Source organism: Balaenoptera borealis (genome assembly GCF_965194805.1).
Source record: "Balaenoptera borealis genome assembly, chromosome: 3".
NCBI classification, from domain to species: Eukaryota; Metazoa; Chordata; class Mammalia; order Artiodactyla; family Balaenopteridae; genus Balaenoptera; species Balaenoptera borealis.
The window spans coordinates 49,864,670-49,888,299 of NC_138866.1; the positions used below are offsets into that span (position 1 = coordinate 49,864,670).

The window sequence follows — 23,630 nt, forward strand, 5'->3', positions numbered from 1 at the left end:
AGGTGTTAATTGATTATTCTGCTTCTAATAGTGACCTCTGCAGAACCACCAGACAATTGAGTTTAAAGTTGCTCTAGATTCCTTCATTATGTTTCAAACTTGGGGTGTTTAGATTTATTTTATTTCATAGTCTGTGCTGGGCAAGTGCAAGGAGCACTGTTTAGATGCAGCTCAAATGCTTTGTGTTTGTAACTTCATTTCTATAGCCTTGATTGGGTTTTTAAGAGACTACATTTTCTTTCTCAATTTTTAAGAAGATTTAAGAATGATTTGGGAAAAGCATTAAATTATATTTTATTCTATTACAGGGGAACATTGTTCTTACAGATTATGAGTACCTAATTTTAAATATCCTAAGATTTCGAACTGATGAGTCAGATGATGTTAAATTTGCTGTTCGTGAACACTATCCAGTTGATCATGCTAGAGCTGCTGAACCTTTGCTTACCTTGGAAAGGTAACATGTTTGTCTATTAACTCATTTCATATTGTATTACATAGTAAAATAGATCATATGTCAGAATATGAAAGAACTGTCACATAAGAAAATATTTTGTTTACTTGCATAAAATAAATTTGGGCTGCTTGAACTACATAAGTGTGCGCTTAGATGTAAGCAATTAAGCCTTATTTGGGAGTAGCAAATGTATGTTTTTTAATCTAAGTTTGGTGTTACTTCAGATGTTTATGATTTCTTGGTAAAGTGGGGGAATTTATTAGCTGTTCTGTGAGAAGACAAATGGATATCTTGGCAGAGCGCAAAAGGAGATAGGAATTCTGGTTTAGTTAAAAAATAGGAGTATGGTGGGATAAGGTGCTGACTATAACTGTACTCTTCTGGCTGGAAGGCTTTGCTAATAGGCTACAGCAGTGGTTTTCAAAGTTTAGAATGCATCAGAATCACCTAGAGGGCTTGGTAAAATATAGATCCCCCCGCCCCCACCAGGTTTTAAGTAGATCTGGTGTAGATCCCAGGAATTTACGTTTCTAACAAGTTTGCAGGTGAGGTTGATGCTGATTTGGGGGGGAATACTGTGGCCCACAGCATCCTTGAGTTCTTTCTAAATGTTTAATTAGGTAAAGCCATTTCAGGTGTTAAGATATATCACCAGGGAGGGATAACTTGGGAGATTGGGATTGACATATACACACTACTGTATATAAAATAGATAACTAGTAAGAACATGCTGTATAGCACAGGGAACTCTACTCAATACTCTGTAATGGCCTATATGGGAAAAGAATCTAAAAAAAAAAGAGTGGATATATGTATTGATATATGTATAACTGATTCACTTTGCTGTACACCTGAAACTAACACAACATTGTGAATCAACTACAATAAAATTTTTTTAAAAAATCCATATATCACCAGTCTCCACAAACTACATTTAACTGTTGCATAAAAATGTGTCTTTCATGTCATATATGGGCATGCTGACGATAAGCGGTATGACTTAGTTGAAAAAGTATTGATGTTCCTTGGAAAACTTGGTTTCAAGTCCCAGTCTGCTGTTCAGGAACCTACTAAACTTAGATAAATTACTTTTATGATCCTTTTTTTTTTTTTTTAACCTATAAAGTGAACTAACTCCTTTTATATTTTAGGGTATTTTGAAGATCAGGCAAATTGATGCATATGAAAGTACTGTGGATATGAATATGGCTGTAGGGTTTATTAAATATAAGATAGTAAGGAGTGTGTCAATTTTGTTTCACAGATTGACTGAAATAATAGCCAGTGCACCTAAGGGTGAACTACTGAAGAGAGTTCTTAACCCATTACTTCGTGAGTAATCCTATATAGAGCAATGAAGTGTTTGTAAGATAATATGGTTTCTTAGAAATATATGTAACACATTGAAATCTAGTTCTAGTAGAAAATTAGAACAACTTGATAAATGTAGAAAGGAGTTTAAAATGATCTTTTGAGTAAATAAGTGTTTATTTTCAAGGAAAGAGAAATTTGTTGTACCATATGAACTTTGACCTTTATGTTACATCTTATTTGAAAGCAATACAGTTATGTAAACAAACTATGTTATCTAGCACTTGAGCGCCAGCTGTAGTTTTCTAAGAAATCTTTTTTTTGTTTTTTTGTTTTTTTCAGTGTCTTTCTTTTTGGTTTAATAGTCACTTAGCTTGGTTGGGTTTTCTTTGTTTTGCTTTTTGTTTTTTATTGGTGAGTCTCAGGGCTTTCCAGGGTCTGCCAGGTGCTGCTGATAACCAGGGTAAAGATAATCTAATCAACTTTTACACTTGAGAAAATCATCACTTATCCCTATACTAAGGAATCTGGGGAGGACATATGAGAAGGCAGGTACCATTGATTACTACAGGAGTTACTGTTTAGAATGCATTTAAAAAGTTATCTTTAAAACTTTGCATCTGTCAGTATAGCATGTGTAAAATTTGTAAGTTTGGATTTTTCTATTTCTTTATTCTGTTAATATGATGTATTACATCAACCAGTTTTTGGATGCTAAACCAACCTTTCATTCCTGGTTTATAATCCTTTTTATACGTGGCTAAATTCCATTAAATTCCTATAACTTTTGCACTGACTTCTACAATTTTATTGTAGTCTCAAATTTTTATAAATACTTGAACTGTCATTTCTAATAACATTTCAAAATAGATAAACTAATTGTTATTTTCACTGGCTATTGTTATTGAGTAGATCATTTATATTGGGATATACGTTAGTATTTTGAATGTGAAATTTTATAGGAAAATACTACAAATAATATCCTCTGCTTTTATAGCCTGTGGACCAGCTCTCATTGAACACTGTCTTATAGAAAATGGATTCTCTGGCAGTGTCAAAGTGGATGAAAAATTTGAAAGTAAAGGTATGTGTGCATGCTACAAGTTTTGCCCATTTTTATTTCATTTTTTTAAACCTATGAAAATTATTTCTGGAAAAAGTAATAAGTGAGTGGGTAGTTCTAGACTTAAAAACATTTGACCTGTTAGTGTTCTATCCATATGGTATTCCTGACTTCCTACTCTAATGTGACGCTTTATCCGTAGTAACATGCAGTTTAATCTCTTGACCTACCTTATTACCTTCTGATTTTAGAATATTCTCCCTCCCTCCCCCTAAATTTTGGAAGGGGTTACTGCACTTGAGACAGTCTCTGGTACAAGGCTTGAAGGAGTTGAATTATTCACCTTCAGACTCAGAACCTGAGGGGCTTCTAGAAGTAGCATTATTTATGCATTTTAATTCTGTAAGTGCTGTGGTGTGACTTTATAATGAATTAGGCTTTTGTAACTACTTAAGGGAACCTAAATTAACTTCCAGATTAGGATAATAAAAAATTAGAGGAAATATAAGGAAAATGGAAGCTTTGGTCTTTGACAAATTTTTATCTGCAGATTCTCATGTAAAATGGAAAAAAAATCATTCTTGATATTTATATTTTGGGATTTATATCACTTTTTAAGGTTTAGGGATCATTTTTATGATGCACAAATGTAAAATTTTTTTGTGCATTTAAAAATACAAATTGAATGTTTGAAGTGAATGATTTAGTTTCTGAAATACATGAATTTAGTGCAATCCCGTTCGAAATGCCGACAGGTGGTATTGTTATTTTTGCTATTGCACTTCCTTTTTTAAATGAATCTGATATGTGCAATAAAAAGCATACAAAAATGTTCAGGAAAACTCTGGAAAATAATAGTAATGATGGAGTATAATCTTTTCATAAATTAAAATATATTATGAAGCTATAGTAATTAAAAGTTAAGTTTTGGGAGAAGGAATACACAGAATAAAGAATTCAGAAACAAGCCCAAATATATATGGGAATTTAGCATATGAACAAAGTGGCTTTCATATCATGAGGGGAAAGATGGATTCAATAAAAGCTATTGGGACAACAAGCTGGCCAAAATGTATTCTTATTTAATAAACTGGTTATAAACATGAAATAACTATATTTAATTTTCTTGAACAACTTGTATTATTTCATAAGCACTTTCTGTTTTCTACATAGATGTTTAATAATAGTTATGGACAGTTGATTGGCACTTCTTTTTTCCTTTCTTATTCCCCTATTAGATATTGAAAAAGTACTTGTTTGTCTTCAGAAAGCAGAAGAGTATATGAAAACAACATCCAACTTCAGTGGAAAGGTGGCGCCACATATACTTATTGTATATTGTTGATATTTTACTTATTTAGAGTTTTAGAATTTAAATGTTCATTGAAGGATCAGTATATGTAAATTTTTTGTTGTAATTTGGAAATTTAACACCTGTAATATGCTTATTCTAGGGTAGTTTTTTTTAATTGCTGTTGGTTTCTGATTTTTGTTCTGTTCCTTAAATCTTCTACAGAGTACTGGGTCAAGTCAATACCGGCACTCCTGAAAAGCTGAGGAATTTGAAAATATTTCCTCTTAGGTTGATTTTAGATAGAGAAGCACATCTTAATTTGCCAGCACTTTCCAAAAATTTACTGATTAACATCTTTTTAATTATTAAATATCCTCTGAGTTACCTCATATCTTGTTTTTCTTCCCTATTCAAAGTATAACTTTACTTACAAAAAACATTCAGGAAAAGTTCTGATTAATTACAGCTAAATTCACTCCAAATATACCCTGCACCCAGTTATTAAAATGAATTAAAATTTCCTACTGGCAAAGTGAACCGAAGATTTTTCTGCTGGAAGTAAAGTGCTTTTGGCTTTTTTAAGTTGCAGGACATCTGAAAAATGGAAAGAAAAAAGCAAAATGCACATGTATAATCTCACCACTTTATCAAATCATTAGTTTTCATTTTCTTTATTCCCTGTTTTTTTCTTGTTCATATGAATAAGTCAGTATTTTCTAATGGTACTTAGTGAGTCTTAAAAACATCACTTTGAGAAATGATACAATCAGACAAATGCTGATTGTTTATAACTAGAATAATTTTGTAAGTTAATAAAATTAATATCATTCAAGGAAAGTAAATCTGTTAATTATGAATAGAAATTAGTTTTAATGTTGGATTTTTGTAGGGGTATATCATTCAGAAAAGAGAAATAAAACCAAGCCTGGAAGTAGATAAACCAACCGAAGACATACTCACGTAAGTATGTAGGCATGGGTCAATTTGCTTTGGGTGTTTATTAATGTTCTTTTCTTTTTCTTTTTTTTAAATAGATTTATTTATTTTTGGCTGCATTGGGTCTCTGTTGCTGTGTGCGGGCTTTCTCTAGTTGCGGCGAGTGGGGCTACTCTTTGTGGCGGTGCGTGGGCTTCTCATTCCGGCGGCTTCTCTTGTAGCAGAGCACGGGCTCTAGGCGTGCGGGCTTCAGTAGTTGTGGCACACGGGCTCATTAGTTGTGTCTCGCAGGCTCCAGAGCGCAGGCTCAGTAGTTGTGGCGCACGGACTTAGTTGTTCTGTGGCATGTGGGATCTTCCTGGACCAGGGATCGAACCCGTGTCCCCTGCATTGGCAGGCGGATTCTTAACCACTGCACCACCAGGGAAGTCCCTATTAATGTTCTTGGTAAATATGTTTTACAGGTATGAGGAATTTCATCCTTTCTTGTTTTCTCAACATTCACAATGTCCATATATAGAATTTGAATCATTTGACAAGGTGGGTTTTCTGATTCTGTTTTTTGACCAGTTAGCATGATGTGAGTTGTTAAATTAATATCAACTTGCTTTGATTGAGAAATTGAAAATATTTCTGCTTTACAATCATTATGAATCTGGACATTAAAAACCAGTGCAGTCACAGATACAAACTAGTGGAAATGTTTGTTGCCTCTTTATTTCAAGATGAAGGACCAAAGATTTGAACTTAATTTGATTCCTGACTGCTTAGCTGTATAATACATTTACTGGAAATCTACTCAAGTTCTTTGCGTGGTGTTATGAAACAAAATGGACCCTAAAATTCTGTGTATGCAAGTTGAAGCAGAGACCATGTTTGTGTGCTTTTTTTCCAGCTAGTTGATTGTCTTTTTCTTTTTTTGATAAGGCCGTAGATGAATTTTATTCCAAGATAGAAGGTCAGAAAATAGATTTAAAAGCTTTACAACAGGTATGGTGTTATTAAAAACATTTATATAAACCAACTAGCCTTGAGTGTGGTTTGCTGGGTAGGTGATGCTCTCATCCAGGAATGGGCAACCTTTTAGAAGTAGTTTGGGAATGCCCTGATCCCTTGGTATATTAATAAAGGTCCAGGGGAACTATCAGTGTTTAAAAAAAAAATACGCTCATTTGCTCCATTAGAATATCAAATATTCTCTAAACCAGAAAATACAGTGGGAAGGAGGCCTGTTATTTATTCCCTGGTATGATTTGCTTTATTACAACAACCCAGAGCTTCTCAAACTTTGCTGTAAAGGGAATAGTGTTTCAAAGAGGAGATTTTTAAATAGGCCAAAGGAGAGGGAATAGTTTTCTCTATACAAATAAGTATATATTTGTTTATCATTAAACTGTTTTCTTTTTTAAAGTGGGCTTTTGAACTAGGCCTTTAATATGCTTTGCATGTATCATGACTCCACAAGGAGGGTTTAATATGCTGTGTTTTGTTTTCCCAGCGCATTTGACCATGTTTGGGGAGCTTTTACTGCAGAACAGTTTTAGAAAATGGCCAAAGTCGCTCTTGATGCAATTTTTCAAAAATATTCATAGAATCTTAAAATATGTGTGCAAAAACTTGAAATTATGTGAATCTCTGTATCCTCCCCACCTCGGTTGTAAAAAATTAACAAGAGCGGAATTTCAAAGCAAGTGGGTCACATGAGTTACATAGTGTGATTGCCACATGGTGGCAGCACTTTAGCAAGTAAACAGATATTTAAGAGTAACATTGAACCCCATGTTTTTATGTACATCAGAATACCCGTGAATTATTTTAGTAATCACTGTGTGTTCTTTTAATAGTCACCATTCTTATAACTTAAATATTTTTAATATTACGTCCAGCATGCAAACATTCACTAATTGGTGATGCTATTACTAGTGTTACAAAATTAGCCCCACATCAGTAACCTTAATATGTAAGTTCCATGTGATAGAATGCTATACAGCCATCCCTCGGTGTCTGCAGTGGATTGTTCCAGGAGCCCCTGTGGGTACCAAAATCCAAGGATATTCAAGTCCCTTATATAAAATGGTGTAGTACAGTGAATATAGTTAGCCTCCCATATCTGCAGGTTTTGTATCTGCAGGTACGGAGGGCTGACTGTATAAAAGTTCACATAACTACCATGAGCCTTTGTGTTGTTAATTTAGGAAAAAGAATACTTTGTAAAATACTAGAAATAATGCTGAGAAAATTAAAAGCAGCAATAAAATAAAAGGAAGCTATTTTAGGGATTAATGCTAAAAATGCATTCCCCCAAACTTTAATGCCATAGGGAAAAATGTCTTGAATTCTGCCTGCTTGAATAATGCAAGGGCAGTAGGGGCATATCTTACATACAATGTAAACTGTAATCAAAATACCTTCCTATATAGGGAATGGGATGTAGATGGTCAGGAGAGGTAATTTTGGAGCATGAAACACTTTGGGGTAGGATAGACCTGGGGAGATGGACTATGGGGAACTTTAGCTAGTTAGGTAACAACATTGAGGGGGCAGAAGTAGGGGTGGGATAGTGAGTTTCAGGAGGTAAAAGAGAGAAGGTACAGAAGGTAGAATAAATCTAATTTTTAAAAACTCTGTTTTGTCAACAAAAGGAAAAACAAGCATTGAAGAAATTAGACAATGTCCGAAAGGATCACGAAAACAGATTAGAAGCTCTTCAGCAGGCTCAGGTATTATGTTTAGCTTTTTCAGATACTTTTTCAAAAATGGTAACTTTGGCATTGTAACAAATGTTTTTGGTTTATTTCATAAGGAAATAGACAAACTTAAAGGAGAGCTTATAGAAATGAACCTACAAATAGTTGACAGAGCCATTCAGGTTGTTCGAAGTGCTTTAGCCAACCAGATAGACTGGACAGAAATCGGGTTAATTGTGAAAGAAGCCCAAGCTCAAGGAGACCCTGTTGCAAATGCAATCAAAGAACTAAAACTACAAACAAATCATGTTACAATGCTACTAAGGTAAGTTTGATTCTTAGTTAAGCAGTTAGTGCTTGTCTTTATTTTGCTATTTAATTTTTCACTGTATTCATTAAAATTTTTTTTATTTGGAAATTTATCTTTGAAAATACAGAAAAAAATTAATTTACATTAAAATAATGCAACTATTTAAGTACTGTAAACCATTTATAATTTCCGTGAGAAAAAAAATTGAAAATAAAAAAGTGATGTCATTGACATTAGTGAAATACTATTGAATATTTTTAATAGAAATCCATACTTGTTATCAGAGGAGGAAGATGATGATGTTGATGGTGACATCAGTACTGAGAAAAATGAAACCGAACCACCAAAAGGAAAAAAGAAAAAGCAAAAGAATAAACAACTGCAAAAGCCTCAGAAAAATAGGCCATTGCTTATTGATGTTGATCTCAGCTTGTCAGCATATGCCAATGCCAAAAAGTAAGTCATAAATTTAAGTATTTATTTTATTTTATTTATTTATTTATTTGCCACGCTGCACGGCATGTGGGGTCTTAGTTCCCTGACCAGGGTTTGAACCTGTGCCCCCTGCATTGGAAGCGCAGAGTCCTAACCACTGGACCACCAGGGAATTCCCATAAGTATAAATTTTAGGTAAAATATTATCTGCAATAAATCTGTTAGGGTATTAAGGATAAGAACTATCATTATTTTGACTGTATATTCTTTGAGGTGAAATACTTTTTTAAAAGTATTTAAAGTTGTTCTTGATGATTTGTGAGTCTGTAAAATTAGAAATAACATAAATAGAAAACTAAAGAACGAAGATTTTATCTACAATTAAAAGATATATTTTTCTAGGTATTATGATCACAAGAGATATGCTGCTAAGAAAACACAGAAGACTGTTGAAGCTGCTGAGAAGGTACTTAATATTTCTTAGAGTGAACGTTAATTGTTTTTCTCTGCTTTATTAATTTAATGGACTTAATTATTTCTTCTCTTTAAATGAGGTTTTCAAATTCAGAAATACCTTTCAAACTTAATTTTGCTTTAAATGTGTGTATTTCCAGTATTTATTTTCTCCCCTAACCCTCTCTTCCCCAGGTCTCTATCTCAGTAATTTTCCCTTTTTTGCTCAAGTTAAAAATGTTGGGGCTTCCCTGGTGGCGCAGTGGTTGAGAATCTGCCTGCCAGTGCAGGGGACATGGGTTCAAGCCCTGGTCTGGGAAGATCCCACATGCTGCAGAGCACCTGGGCCCGTGAGCCACAATTACTGAGCCTGCGCGTGTGGAGCCTGTGCTCCGCAACAAGAGAGGCCGCGATAGTGAGAGGCCCGCGCACCGCGATGAAGAGTGGCCCCCGCTTGCCACAATTAGAGAAAGCCCTGGAACAGAAACGAAGACCCAACACAGCCAAAAATAAATAAATAAATAAATAAATTACTTAATTTTAAAAAAATGTTGGAGTCATCCTGGACTCTTCTCATATCCAGTCAATCCTTTTAAATAAAAAAATGAAGTCATTTCTCTCTGTTCAACATCTTCCAGTTTCTTCCCATCTTACTCAAGACACCTTAAAGCCTGGATCAGGTCGGGAGGCCTATCTGCTTCCCTCTGGTCACATCACCCACACTCCTCTTGTTACACACTGTTTCCAGCTACAGTGGGATCTTAAGCTGTTCCTACATCAGTGGCCCATACTGCCTTCTCAGGGCCTTTGCACTTGCTCTTTCTGCCAAGAATGTTCTCCCCTCAGATTTTTCATGGTTTGATCCCCCTCATCATTCATGTGTCTACTTAAGTAAGACTATCAGAGAGGCCTTTCTTGACTACTCATAGTAAAAATAATACTACCTCAATCACTCCCTTTTTACTCTTGTTTTTCTTTTTTAAAAACACCCATCCCAACATATGTTTATCTGTCTTCCCTCTAGAATGTAGATTGCATGAAAGTAGGATCTTTATCTGTTTTATTCATTGCTGTGTCCCAGTCCCTAGAATATTGCCTGAAACATAGTCACGTTAATATCTGTTAAATGAGTGGTCTTCATGACTTAGCTCTATCTGCCTCTCCAACCTCATTTACCCTGTGATCATACTTGCTGGTCACGCTGGCCTTTTCCTTCTGCTTACAGTGCTCTTTGTATTCTTTGCCTTGATAATTCCATTAATCCTTCAGGCTTTAGCCTAAATGCCATTTCCTCAGAAATACCTTCTTTGACCATAATCAGTTATAAATTAGGTTCCCTTGTTGTACTCTCATAGCATCCTTTGAAACATTTACCATGTTTATTTGAATAATTATGTATTTTATACATGTCTCTTCTCCTAGACCCCAGTGGGGTAGGAAGTAGAAACTTTGTCTTGTTCATTGTTGTGTCTCTGACATCTAGCCCAAAGCCTATTACATGGTGGCACTGAGTATATGGTAAACAGATGAACTCTTTTTCATTTGTAGGTCTTGAGCAGATATTTGTATACAAATCATTTTAATATTTAAGGCCAAAATTTTTTCATTTTATTAAAAAAATTTATTTATTTATTTATTTATTTATGGCTGTGTTGGGTCGTCGTTGATTTGCTTTCTCTAGTTGTGGCGAGTGGGGGCTACTCTTCGTTGCGGTGCGTGGGCTTCTCATTGCGGTGGCTTCTCTTGTTGCAGAGCATGGGCTCTAGGCGCACGGGCTTCAGTAGTTGTGGTGTGGGCTCAGTAGTTGTGGCTTGTGGACTTAAGAGCACAGGCTCAGTAGTTGTGGTGCACAGGCTTAATGGCTCCACAGCATGTGGGATCTTCCTGGACCAGGGATCGAACCCATGTCTCCTGCATTGGCAGGCGGATTCTTAACCACTGCGCCACCAGGAAAGTCCCCATTTTATTACTTTCATGTGTGTATGGTGTGTGTGTATAGATAGTGCCATTTGTGACATTTAAAAACCCATTTCTTCCCCTGTCATTTACTTGGTGTTATTTAAGTAAATTTTCAACAGATTACTTAAAAACTCTTTTCTTATAAATAGGCATTCAAATCAGCAGAAAAGAAAACAAAGCAAACCTTAAAAGAAGTCCAGACAGTTACCTCTATTCAGAAAGCAAGAAAAGTGTATTGGTAAGTATTGGACCTTTTTAAAATACATTTTTTCTTTCTATCAAAATTATACATACACATTATTTAGAAAATCAAGCAGTTCTACAAAGCTTGTTAAAAAACCAGTAACCCGGGCCGGGGGAGCGGAGCGGGGACCCGCCGCGCACTGCCCGGCCCGCGTGCCCGCTCTCTGCCAGCAGGGAAGGTCCTTCGCTCCGCCACGCCCCGGAGGCTCTGCTCCGCCTTCCAGCGTCGGCGTGGACCAGGACCCGTGCTCCCTAGTGCGGCCGGGACTCCCCAGTTCGTGGCTGGGGATGCCGAGCTGCTCAAGATGAGGAGGGGAGCGGGGCTTGGGCGGAGCGGCCTCGTCCTGTGGGTCTGAGCGTCCACCCCCGCCGCCGGGACTCCGGACCCCCTGGGCTTTGGCTATGAACGCTCGGTGACTGGCGGCGCCGCTAGTCGTAGACCCGGGACTTCGGGAGGCAATGCTGGCTCGGCTTTGAGTGGCTTCGGGACAGTGAAGAAACCCTAAAATGGAGGACTTTTCCAACAGGACCTACGGCACCAGTGGCCTCGACAACAGACCACTGTTCGGAGAGACGTCGGCCAAGGATAGAATCATCAATTTAGTTGTTGGCAGCTTAACATCCTTGTTGATTCTAGGGACACGGGTTCGAGCCCTGGTCTGGGGGGATCCCACATGCCGCGGAGCGGCTGGGCCCGTGGGCCACAACTACTGAGCCTGCGCATCTGGAGCCTGTGCTCCACGGCAGGGGGGGCCGCGATAGTGAGGGGCCCGCGCACCGCGATGAAGGGTGGCCCCCGCTCGCCGCAACTGGAGAGAGCCCTCGCACAGAGATGGGTACATAACACAGCCAAAAATAAATAAGTAAATAAAAATTAAAAACAAAAACAAAAACAAAAAAACCAGTAACCCCACAAACTTTTATCCCTACTCCTATTGCCTCCTCTCCCAAGGAAACTTTTAGCTCTTTTAGCTGAATCTTTTGGTATATACCTCCATTTCTCTTAGTAATATATTGCTGCTTCTTATTTTTTCTGTTTTACACTCTATTAATAACTTCCCACTATGGAAAGATGAAGATTTTATTCTTTCCATTTGTGCTCCATTACATACACACACATCACCTGGCTTCTCAATATACTTACAGCATAATTCTGTCAAGACTGATGTTCTGTGTTAACATTATTATGAATATTTAAGTTGTAATCAGAGCTGGATCATATAGTATTTTCCTTTCCTGCTCAGTATTTTATCTTCCCTGAAGTTAATAATTGTTTCATTTGCTTTCTTTTTATTTTTGTTCTTATTAGTCATGTCCAAATTCGCTTCCAAGTGTGTTCAAACACATTGGAATTTTATCAGTATCATCTTCTTGCAGAAGTCTTTCCTGGAGCTTTTTGACGTACTTTGTTCTAGATTGGTTACTGTAAGCATTTTAAGATCTCCTTTTATTATTATCCTGGAACTTCTCTTTAACCTCTCTCTGTGTTGTATCTTCTGTCCTGAATCTCAAACTTCCTTTTTCTTTGGTTATGGACTATGTGCTCTAGAAGCTTCATGAGAAGGGGTATGTAGAAGGTAAAGTTTTTGAGGTGTCCAATGTATAAAAAAATTATTTTACTCATAACAGTTTGGATGCGTATAGAATTCTAATTTGAATATATGTTTCCCTCAGACTTTTAAAAAGGCATTGTCCATTGTATTAACTTCCAGATTTGATCTTGAGTTTGCTGTCATTTTGATAGTTGCTATTTTAATAGGAAACTTGTTTTTGCCTTTCTGTAAGCTTCTAGATCTTTTTTTTCTTCCTCTCAGTTTTCCAAAATTTCACAGGAATATAGGTTGGTGACGATGTTTTTATCCATTATGCTGGATACTTTGTGGGCCTTTTAAATTGGAAACACAGTTTGGAGAAATTTTCTTGAACTATTTCTTAGAAAATTGCCTACCTTCTGTCTGGTTTTTTGTTTTGTTTTCTTTTTCTTTCTAGAAGTCTCATGTTTTACATATGGGACACCCCCCTTAGCAGTCCTATTGCTTTGCATTTTCTGTTTTTCAACTTTTTGTTCTGTATTCTGAGATTTTCTCAACTTTATCTTTCAATCCTTCCATTGAATTTTTTAATCTTTTATTTCTTCCTATCATGTTTTAATTTTAAGCTGTTTTTGGTTTTTTGAATGTTACTTTAAAAAAACTTACTGCTCTAGTTTCTTTATAACTGAGAATAGTTTTGATGTATTACATTTTATTTAGTATCCTTTTCTTGCAGGTCTGTCTTCTCCAAGTTTCTTTTTTCTATTCGTTGGTTTTGTCTCCAGCGTTCACTTGTGTACGTCTGGTGATCCTTGACTGTCTACTCACTTTTTATAGCAGAACATTAAAATGCTGATTGGAAGTTCTTTGTGGGTTGTTGGACTTGTAAAATGATCTGTGTGGGCCATCTGTGGAACTCTTGAAGTCTTTAGCTTTTTGCCTTTTCGGCTGGTCTCATTTCCCACAAAAGCTTCTTTCTCTTCTATTTGTAAAGTGAAGACCTGGCTATCACCATTTTGGGAGCTCAGTGGAAATAATAAGCTGGAGAGTCTTAGTATCCAGTATTTCATATGTCTACTTAATTGCCCTATTTTACATATATTACCCCTACTTACAACTGTGATACATTTCCCCTAGTCCAGAGATCCTCTTTGTACCCTTTTTAGAGAATTAATTTCTGACTTTCTGTTAGAGTGTTGAAGGGGCAGTTACCACCATGTTCAGAGCTGGAAAGATCTAGGGAAGTGCTTACTTCTTGATCAGATTTTCAGCCAGTACTTCTGTTTTTAAACCTCATCTTAAACCCTATTTCTAGCAGTACCTGTGCTCTTTATGGGTCATACAGTGTAAGTCTATTTGTCTCTTGGCTTTTTGCACCATCAGCTCAGGATTCAGCTTCTTGAGTCTGCTCACTTGTTCATTTATTTTCCAGCTTTCAAAATTTTGTTGCTTTTTTCTTTTCTTTTCTTTCTCTCTCTGACATCTTATTGATGCATATGATTGACCTGTAATTTTCATTTCTCATAATGTTTTTGTTAACTGTTGGTACAAGGTTATATTATCTCGTAAAACAAATTGGAAAGTGTTCCTTTATCAATTGTCCTTAAATGTTGATGGAAGTCACCGGGAGTTTTCTTTATGGGAAAGTTTTTCATTACAGATTCAAATTCTTTAGTAGATAAAAGGACTACTCAGATTTTCTAGTTTTGGTTAGCAATGTTTTTCTAAGACTTTGTCTATTTTGTCCAAAGTTTGAAATTTATTGGCAAAAAGTTTATAATATTCCACTTAACTTTTTTTTTTTTTTTTTGGCCACGCCGCATGGCATGTGGGATCTTAGTTCCCTGACCAGGGATCAAACCCGTTCCCTCTGCAGTGGAAGCATGGAGTCTTAACCACTAGACCACTAGGGAGGTCCCTCCACTTAAGTTTTTAACATCCCTAGAATCATTCATTACTTCTCCCTTTTCATTCAAGAATTATTTGTGCCTTCTCTCTTTCTTGATTAATCTGACCAGAGGATTTTCAGTAGTATTAATATCATTAAAGAACCAGTTTTTGACTATTGATCTCCAGTATTATATGTGTGCTTTCTATTTTAATAATTATTTTCATCCTTCTACTTTTCTTTGGGATTTATTTGCATTTCCCTTTCTGATTTCTTGAGACAGAAGCTTAGTTCATTGATTTCCCCCTTCCCCCGGCCTCTTTTCTAATATATGTAAGGCAATAAATTTCCCTCAGCATGGCTTTAACTGTATCTAAAAAGTTTTGTCGTTTAGTATTTTCATTATCTTTCATGTCAAGATATATTCTAATTTCCATGGTGATTTCTTCACTCATGCATTATTTAGAAGTATATTACTTTCCAAACACATGGGGGTTTTTGGTTATCTTTTTGTTACTGATTTTTAGCTTAATTTGCGTAAAAGAGGTGATATTCTGAATTATCTCAGTCATTTGTTGTTTGTTGTTGAAACTTGCTTTATGGCCCAGTCTATTTATGGACAGCTTTATTTATAAATGTTTCATATATAGTTGAAAAGAGTGTCTTTTCTACAGTTACTGAGTGCATTTCTCTAAATATCAGGTCATGTTTATCAATCAAGTTCAAATCTTTGGCACCTTTATAATTCTTTTTTTTTTTTTTTTAATTATTTATTTTGTCTGCGTCGAGTCTTCGTTGCTGCACACAGGCTCTCTCTAGTTGCGGCGAGCGGGGGCTACTCTTCGTTGCAGTGTGCGGGCTTCTCATTGCGGTGGCTTATCTTGTTGCGGAGCACGGGCTCTAGGCATGCGGGCTCAGTAGTTGTGGCACGCGGGCTCAGTAGTTGTGGCTCACAGGCTCTAGAGCGTAGGCTCACCAGTTGTGGCTCATGGGCTTAGTTGCTCCGCGGTATGTGGGATCTTCCCAGACCAGGGCTCGAACCCGTGTCCCCTGCATTGGCAGGTGGATTCTTAACCACTGTGCCACGAGGGAAGTCCCTTTATAATTCTTTTTAATGCTTGTTTTCCCAGTTACTGAGAGAAGTGTGTTAAATATACAGTTTGGATTATCTGTTTCTCCTTTTACTTCTGCACTTTTGCTTTATATATGTGAGGCTATGTAATTAGGTGATAGAAATATAGAACTGTTATATCATCTCAGTGAATTGAGCCTTTTATTAATTTTAATGAAATGTCCTTTTAACTTATATCTATTTTTTCCATCTGTGTGAGATGTTAAAACTGTATAAACTGTTTTTTGGTTAGTATTTGCATGGTATTATCTTTTTCCATCATTGTATTTCAACCTTTTTATAGCCTTATATTTTAAAGGAGTATATATCATTGTTTTTTCCCCAGTCTGACAGTCTTTGCATTTTACCTGGAGAATTGACTACGTTTATATTTAATATAATTTCTGATATATTTGGGTTTAAATCTAACCATCTTACTACTAGCTTTCAATGTGTCTTATTTGTTCTGTGTTCTTTTTTGTCTTCCTTGTTGCTTTCTTTTGATTAGTTGGCTTTTTTTTTTTTTTTGGCCTGTTAGTTATGCATTCCTCTGCTAGGATGATTACAAAATACATCCTTGATTTATCTTTCACATTCTTTTTGTCCTTGTGGGTCTATGTCTTTTTGCAAACCTCTTTACCATCAATAGGGAAGTGGTTAAATCAGTATAGTACATCCATTCAGCAATGAGGAAAATATATTTTTAAGTGAAAAAAGAAAAAAATATGCAGAACAGTGTGTTGTGTCTGAAAAAGAGAAAAGGTTTAGAATAAGCATTTTATTTTAGCTTTTGTATGTATAAAGAAACTCTGGAGAGGGATACAGGAAGCTAATGGCCCATTGGTTAGTAGTAGCTGTGGGAACTGAAGAGATGTAGCACCTCTCACTATACTTTTTTATGTAATTAAAACATGTTTTGAACCATGTATATGTATTACTCAATAAAAAATCAGGTTAGAAAATAGGAATAGAATCCTTTTGCTATTATATTTTGGGAACTATGAGGAAGTTTCATTTAATGCCTGTGCTCAATCTATCATCTTTAACCAGAAATTTTAAAATTCTAGGTTAAATCATAAAAAAATTATCTTGCGAGTCATATGTAAAATAGGAAATATTTATGTTCATCTCATTTTCTAAATGTCATACAAATATACACTCTTTACTTTTTATCGTGGTGGTATGTATTAATCATGAAAACCCAAGTTAATTTGTTTCTTGAGAAAAGTTATAATTTTACACTTCTGACAGCACTTTTTGGTTTTTAGTATTTTTTTTAAACTGTAAAGAATATCATATATGTAAACATTCAGTTGATTAATTGAGGACAGAATGGGAAAACAACTTTTCTTTCTCATCAGTGGTCCCAAAGCCTATCCAGTGCCCCACTGAAAGAAAGCTAAACCTAGGGACCATGTGACATTTCATGCTTTTGCTTTTTGTAATTCATTGTTATAACGTCAGTTTAAGAAGGCTGTCTATATGGGAGGGAGATAAAGAGAGAACATATTTTTTAAACATAAAATTTAATTGTTTTCTACTGAGACTGTCTTAAGAAATATGCTAGGACAGTTTGTATTGCAAGTTTTCAGTAAAATTCAGCTTGATGTCTTAAGAAATTAAGCCATCAAGTTGTCTTAACCTTCACAGGTAGGAGAGCTTTCTGTTTTATTTTGTTTGTTAAAAGTGTGAATTCAGGCAACCATGAAGGGAAAGAAATGTTAACTTTTTTCTTTAAAATTTGGTAGGTTTGAGAAATTCCTCTGGTTCATTAGCTCAGAGAACTATCTAATTATTGGTGGACGAGATCAGCAACAGAATGAAATAATTGTGAAAAGATACTTGACACCAGGTAGGTAAAATTCTGAAGAATTTTCTTTTAAGTAACTGGATCGGTTATCTCAATATTAGGTGTAGATTTTTATCTTGTACTCCTTTGTTTGACAGATTTAATTGGTAGAAAGAATTTCATGGTTTATGGTTTGTTGAATATGTGCTTTGATACTTGATTCACATTTTAAGTGAATATCCCTAAAGTAGTAATGCCGAGCTAATCTGTAGTATTAGATTTTTGATTTTCTACTACATTAAGAAAATAGCTTTCAATCCTCCAAAGTCACTGTAGATCAAATTCTTAAAAGCTTAATTTTTCAGTGCTGAAGTTTGTGACCGTTTTTCACTTTTAGAAGCAGGACTTAAGTGCTGTGTTGTAAGGCCTCTCATTTGTTTTTGTTTGCTGATAACCACCACTTCACTGTGTGAACCCTCAGTGTGGGTATCAGAAATCAATAATCAGTGTCAGAGCTAATCTGATGTCCTTTGAGGATCCAGAACCAGGAAAGAAAGCAACAGGGTTAGGTTACATGGTACCCAGGGCTTGGTCTCTGTCTTCTCTAACTTTGTTCATTGTGAGCTGAGCCTTTCATGGAACTGTATGGGCTTTGCTCTTCTTTGAGTTTCAAATCCCAGATGAACTATCCATGGCAAACAATGGCTGCTCATTTTTTCTGTTAGAAACCATGCACTTTACTTTTCCCTAGTTGACCATTCATTCCTGCATTCATCTGTTTGCTCATTTATTCATTTGTTGCTATCACACACTTCAGAATAAAACTAGAAGTCCTCATTGTGGCTTACAAAGCTCCTGACTTCTTCTCTAGCCTCATTTCTTACTTTCCTTCAGTCTGGCTTCCTGGCTGTTTGTCATATTTGTCAACCATCTATGGTCCTCAGGACCTTTGCACTTGCTAGGATGACTCATCTCTGTGTGTCTCTCACCCATCATCAGGCTAGCCTGGGCTTGCTTATATGGTAACTCGGCAAATTTCTGAGAGAAAAAGAGGAAGCATACAGCCCCTCTCAAGGCCTAGGCTGGGAACTGGCATTTGGTCACATCTGCCACATTCTGCTGGCCAAGGCAGGTCAAGGGGTCAGCCCACATTTGAGGGATGGGGAAGTGGACTCCACCTCTTGATGGGAGAAGCTTCAAGGTCATAGAGCAAAGAGGTGTGGATAGAGGGAGGGAGAAGAACTGTGAATATTTTTGTAATCTGCCTTATTAGCATTGCTTTCCTCTGAGGAGGCCTATGAGAAATCTCCCAGGGGTGGGAGATAGACTTTTCTTTATATGTCTTCTTATACCTTTTGGATTTTGAACCCATTAAACAATAAGTAAATAAACAATTTCAACTTAAAAACAAAGAAACAGGACTTAAAGTATTATTTCTTATTTGTTTTAAAGGGGACATTTATGTACATGCTGACCTTCATGGAGCAACCAGCTGTGTAATTAAGAATCCAACAGGTAATATATTTCTATTATTCATAACTTTAATTATTTTGTTTAAAATATTTTTAGTATAAGAGAAAAATCACTAATACAGATAAAGAAGGACACTTTATAATGATAAAAGTGTCAATCCATCAATAAGATGTAACAGTTATAAACATATATGCATCTGTAACTTCCCTGGTGGTGCAGTGGTTAAGAATCCGCCTGCCAGTACAGGGGACACGGGTTCGAGCCCTGGTCCAGGAAGATCCCACATGCCGCAGAGCAACTAAGCCCGTGCACCACAACTACTGAGCCTGCGCTCTAGAGCCTGCGAGACACAACTACTGAGTCCATGTGCCACAACTACTGAAGCCTGCATGCCTAGAGCCCGTGCTCTGCAACAAGAGAAGCCACTGGCATGAGAAGCCCACGCACCACAATGAAGAGTAGCCCCCACTCGCACAACTAGAGAAGGCCTGCGTGCAGCAACGAAGACCCAACACAGCCAAAAATAAATAAATAAATGAATTTATAAAATAATAAATAAACAAACCTATATGCATACAACAACAGAGCTGTAGAATACAGGAAGCAAAATCTGACAGAATTGAAGGGAGAAGTAGACAATTTAATAATAATAGTTCAAGACATCAGTACCTAACTTTCAATCATGGATAGAATAACTAGCTATAAGATCAACAAGGAAATAGAAGACTTGAACAACACTCAGGTTACCTAGATTCTACACATATCTAGTACACTCTACCTCACAACACTAGATTACTCATTCTTCTCAAGTGCACATGGAACATTCTCCAGGGTGGACCATATGATAGTCTATAAAATAAGTCTCAGTTAATTTAAAACTAATGAATCATATAAAGTAAATTTTCTGACCATAATGGAGTGAAATTAGAAACCACTAATAGAAGAAAATTTAGAAAATTCACAAATGTGTGGAAATAAACAACACACTCATAAATAACCAGTGGATCAAAGAGGAGATCACAGGGGGTGTTAGAAAATACTTTGAGATGAATAAAATGAAAACAAATTTATTGAGACTTATGAGATGCAACTAAGGCAGTGCTCAGAGAGGGATTTATAGCTGTACTACCTATAATAAAAAAGAGGAATGATTTGAAATCAATAACAAAACTGTACACATTAAGATTTAGAAAAAGAAAAGCAGATAACCCATAGTAAGGAAAGGAAGGGAAATGGTAAAGATTAGAGTGGAAATAAACAAAACAGAGACTAGAAAGACAGTAGAGAAAAATCAGCAAAACCAAAGTTAGTTCTTTGAAAAGATCGATAAAACTGATAAACCTTTAGCTAGACTAACCAAAACAATAAGATTCAAATTCCTAAAATCTACAGAACTTATAAAGAAGACTGAACATCAATCCTTCATAAACTTCCAAAAGATAAAAGAGAGAGGAACTTGTTAACTCATTCTGTAGGGCTGGTATTACCCTAATAACAAAACCAGACGAAGATATCACAGGAAAGAAAACTACAGACCAATATCATTTATGAATATAGACACAAAAATCCTCAACAAAATATTAGGAAACTGAATCCAGCAGCATATTACAAGGATTATACACATGATAAAGTGGGATTTATCCCCAGGAATGCAAAGTTGGTTTAACATATGAAAATTAATGTAATACAGTGTGTTAGTAAAATAAAGGACAGAAACCACATGATGATCTCAATTGATGCAGAAAAAGCCTTTGGTAATAATCCAGTACTCATTTGTGATAAAAACACTCAACAAACTAAGAATAGATGGAAACTTCCTCAAGTTGGTAAAGAACATCTATGAAAAAATCCACAGCTAAAAATCATGCTTAATGGTGAAAGACTGAGAGCTTTTCCCCCCAAGATCAGGAACAAGATAAGCACATCTGTTCTTGCCACACTTTTACTCAACATTGAATGGAGGTTCTAAGTAGGCCATTAGGCAATAAAAAGTTTAAAATATCCAAATTGGTAAGGGACAGATAAAACTATCTCTGTTTGCAAATGACATAATCTTATATATTTAAACCTTAAGCAATCTACTAAAAATTATTAGTTAATAAACAAGTTCAGCAACGTCTAGGATATAAGGTCAATATATAAAAGTTGTATTTTTATATACTAGCAATGAGCAATATTAAAAGGAAATTAATAAAACATCTACTTAAAACAGCATTACAAAAGAATAAAATATTTAGTAATAAATTTACCAAAAAGAAATGCAAGACATACACACTGAACTACAAAACATCATTGAAAGAAATTAAAGAAGACCTAAATAAAGGGGAGCACTTCCAATGTTTATGAATTAGAAGTCTTAATATTGTTCTGACGGCAGTGCTTCCCACATTAATGTACAGATATGTGCAGTTCCTCTCAAAATTCCAGCTGCCTGTTTTTGCAGATGGACAAAGCTCATACTAAAATTCATGTGGAAATGCAGAGTACCCAGATTAGCCAAATCATTCTTGAAAACAGAGAACAAAATTGGAGGACTCCAACTTCCTGATTTCAAAACCTCCTACAAAACAACAGTCAGTGTGGTATCAGGACAGTGTGGTATTGGTGTGAGGATGGACTGATAGATTAATGAAGAGAATTGAGATTCCTTGTTTATGGTCAGTTGATTTTCAGCAAGGGTGCCAAGGCCATTCAGTGGGGATAGAATAATTTTTTCAACAAATAAGGCTGATGCAACTAATATCCATGTGCCAAAGAATGAAGTTAGACCCCTGCTTCATACCATTTATAAAAATTAAATGCATCAAAGGCCTAAATTTAAGAGCTAAAACTATAAGACTGTTAGAAGAAAATAAGGTGTAAAACTTCATAATCTTGGACCAGGAAGTCATTTTTTAGATATGACACCAAAAGCATAAGCAACCGAAGAAAAAACAAATCAGACTTAAGCAAAATTAAAACTTTAATTCAGAGGACTCTATCAAAGTGAAAAGACAATCCACAGAATGGGAGGAAATATTTGCAAGTCATTTATCTGATAAAGGACCAATATCCAAAGAACTCTAGAACTCTTCTGACTCAACAGTAGAAAGGCAATTTTAAAATGAACAAAATTTTTAAAATGTGAAATAGACATTTCTCCAAAGATATACAAAAGGCCAACAAGCACATGATAAGATGCTCAGCATTATTTGTCTGTTAGGGAAAAGCAAATCAAAACCACAGAGAAATACCACTTCACACCCACAAGAATAGTTGAAATAAAAAAACAGTGGGAATTCCCTGGCGGTCCAGTGGTTAGGACTCCACACTGTCACTGCCGAGGGCTCGGGTTCAATCCCTGGTCGGGGAACTAAAATCCCACAAGCCACACAGGGCGGCCAAAAAAACAAAAAACAAAAAAACAAACAGTAACAGTTGGTGAGGTTGTGGAGAGATTGGAACCCTTATACACTGCAGGTGGGAATGGACAATGATCTAGCTGCTATAGGAAATAGTTTCATAGTTTCTGAGAAAGTTAAACATAGATTTTACCATGTGACCCAGCAGTTCCACTCCTAGGTATTCCAAGATAATTGAAAACATATGTCCAAACTTATTTGCAGATATTCATAATAGCATTATAATAGCCAAGAAATGGAAACAACCTGTATGTCGATCCATTGATTAATAAACAAAATGTGGTGTATCCATATAATAGAATATTATTCAGACTTAAAAAGAAATGAAGTACTGACATATGCTCTCACATGAATGAACCTTGAAAACATGCTAAGGGAAAGAAGCCAGGTATGTATATGAAATTCCAAAATAGGCAAATCTTTAGAGACAGAAAGTAGATTAGTGATTGCCAGCGGCTGGGAAAATGAAGAGTGACTATTAATAGATACAGGATTTCTTTTGGGGATGATGAAAATGTTCTGAAATTAATGGTAATGATTGCATAGCTTTATGACTATACTAAAACCCACTGAATTGTACACTTTAAAAGAGTGAATTTTATGGTATGTGGATTATATCCCAATTTTAAAATATTTGAATTCTTACTGTAGGGGTATATTAATATGCTCTTCATTTTGACAAATTAGGCAATATATAGTAATTCTGGAAGTCTTCAACCTTTGAATAGATTTTTCTAAATTATCTGGAATGAAGTTAGAATTACTGATAAAAGTGAGGATATTTCTTCTCTGACTTGTTTTATTTACTTAGACCATTTAAAAACCTGCTGTGTAAATACATTTTTTTAAAAAATTTATTTTATTTATTTATTTTTGGCTACGTTGGGTCTTTGTTGCTGTGCGCGGGCTTTCTCTAGTTGCAGCGAGCGGGGGCTACTCTTCATTGCAGTGCGCGGGCTTCTCATTGTGGTGGCTTCTCGTTGCGGAGCATGGGCTCTAGGCGTGTGGGATTCAGTAGTTCTGGCACACGGGCTCAGTAATTGTGGCTTGCAGGCTCTAGAGCGCAGGCTCATTAGTTGTGGCGCATGGGCTTAGTTGCTCCGTGGCATGTGGGATCTTCCCAGAGCAGGGATCAAACTCGTGTTCCCTGCATTGGCAGGCAGATTCTTAACCGCACCACCAGGGAAGCCCTGTAAATACATTTTTAATAAAAATAGTAACTTCTTGTAATACTGAAATTAAAGTGTGGTATTATTATTTAAAATATAAGAGGAGTGAACCTGTTATG

At 36.0% G+C, this 23,630-nt stretch overlaps 1 protein-coding gene across 1 annotated transcript in view; it reads left to right on the top strand.

Moving 5' to 3' along the window:
• Nucleotides 1-23,630, top strand: part of NEMF (nuclear export mediator factor) — a 53,179-nt gene that overhangs the window by 13,334 nt on the left and 16,215 nt on the right. Inside the window, exons 5-18 of the mRNA XM_082385778.1 lie at nt 309-457; nt 1,722-1,789; nt 2,766-2,852; nt 4,070-4,143; nt 5,015-5,085; nt 5,526-5,601; nt 5,989-6,051; nt 7,704-7,781; nt 7,865-8,073; nt 8,323-8,514; nt 8,896-8,959; nt 11,055-11,143; nt 17,428-17,531; nt 18,921-18,983. Of these exons, the coding sequence (XP_082241904.1) occupies nt 309-457; nt 1,722-1,789; nt 2,766-2,852; nt 4,070-4,143; nt 5,015-5,085; nt 5,526-5,601; nt 5,989-6,051; nt 7,704-7,781; nt 7,865-8,073; nt 8,323-8,514; nt 8,896-8,959; nt 11,055-11,143; nt 17,428-17,531; nt 18,921-18,983 (1,387 nt within the window). The remainder of the gene's footprint in view (nt 1-308; nt 458-1,721; nt 1,790-2,765; nt 2,853-4,069; nt 4,144-5,014; nt 5,086-5,525; nt 5,602-5,988; nt 6,052-7,703; nt 7,782-7,864; nt 8,074-8,322; nt 8,515-8,895; nt 8,960-11,054; nt 11,144-17,427; nt 17,532-18,920; nt 18,984-23,630) is intronic.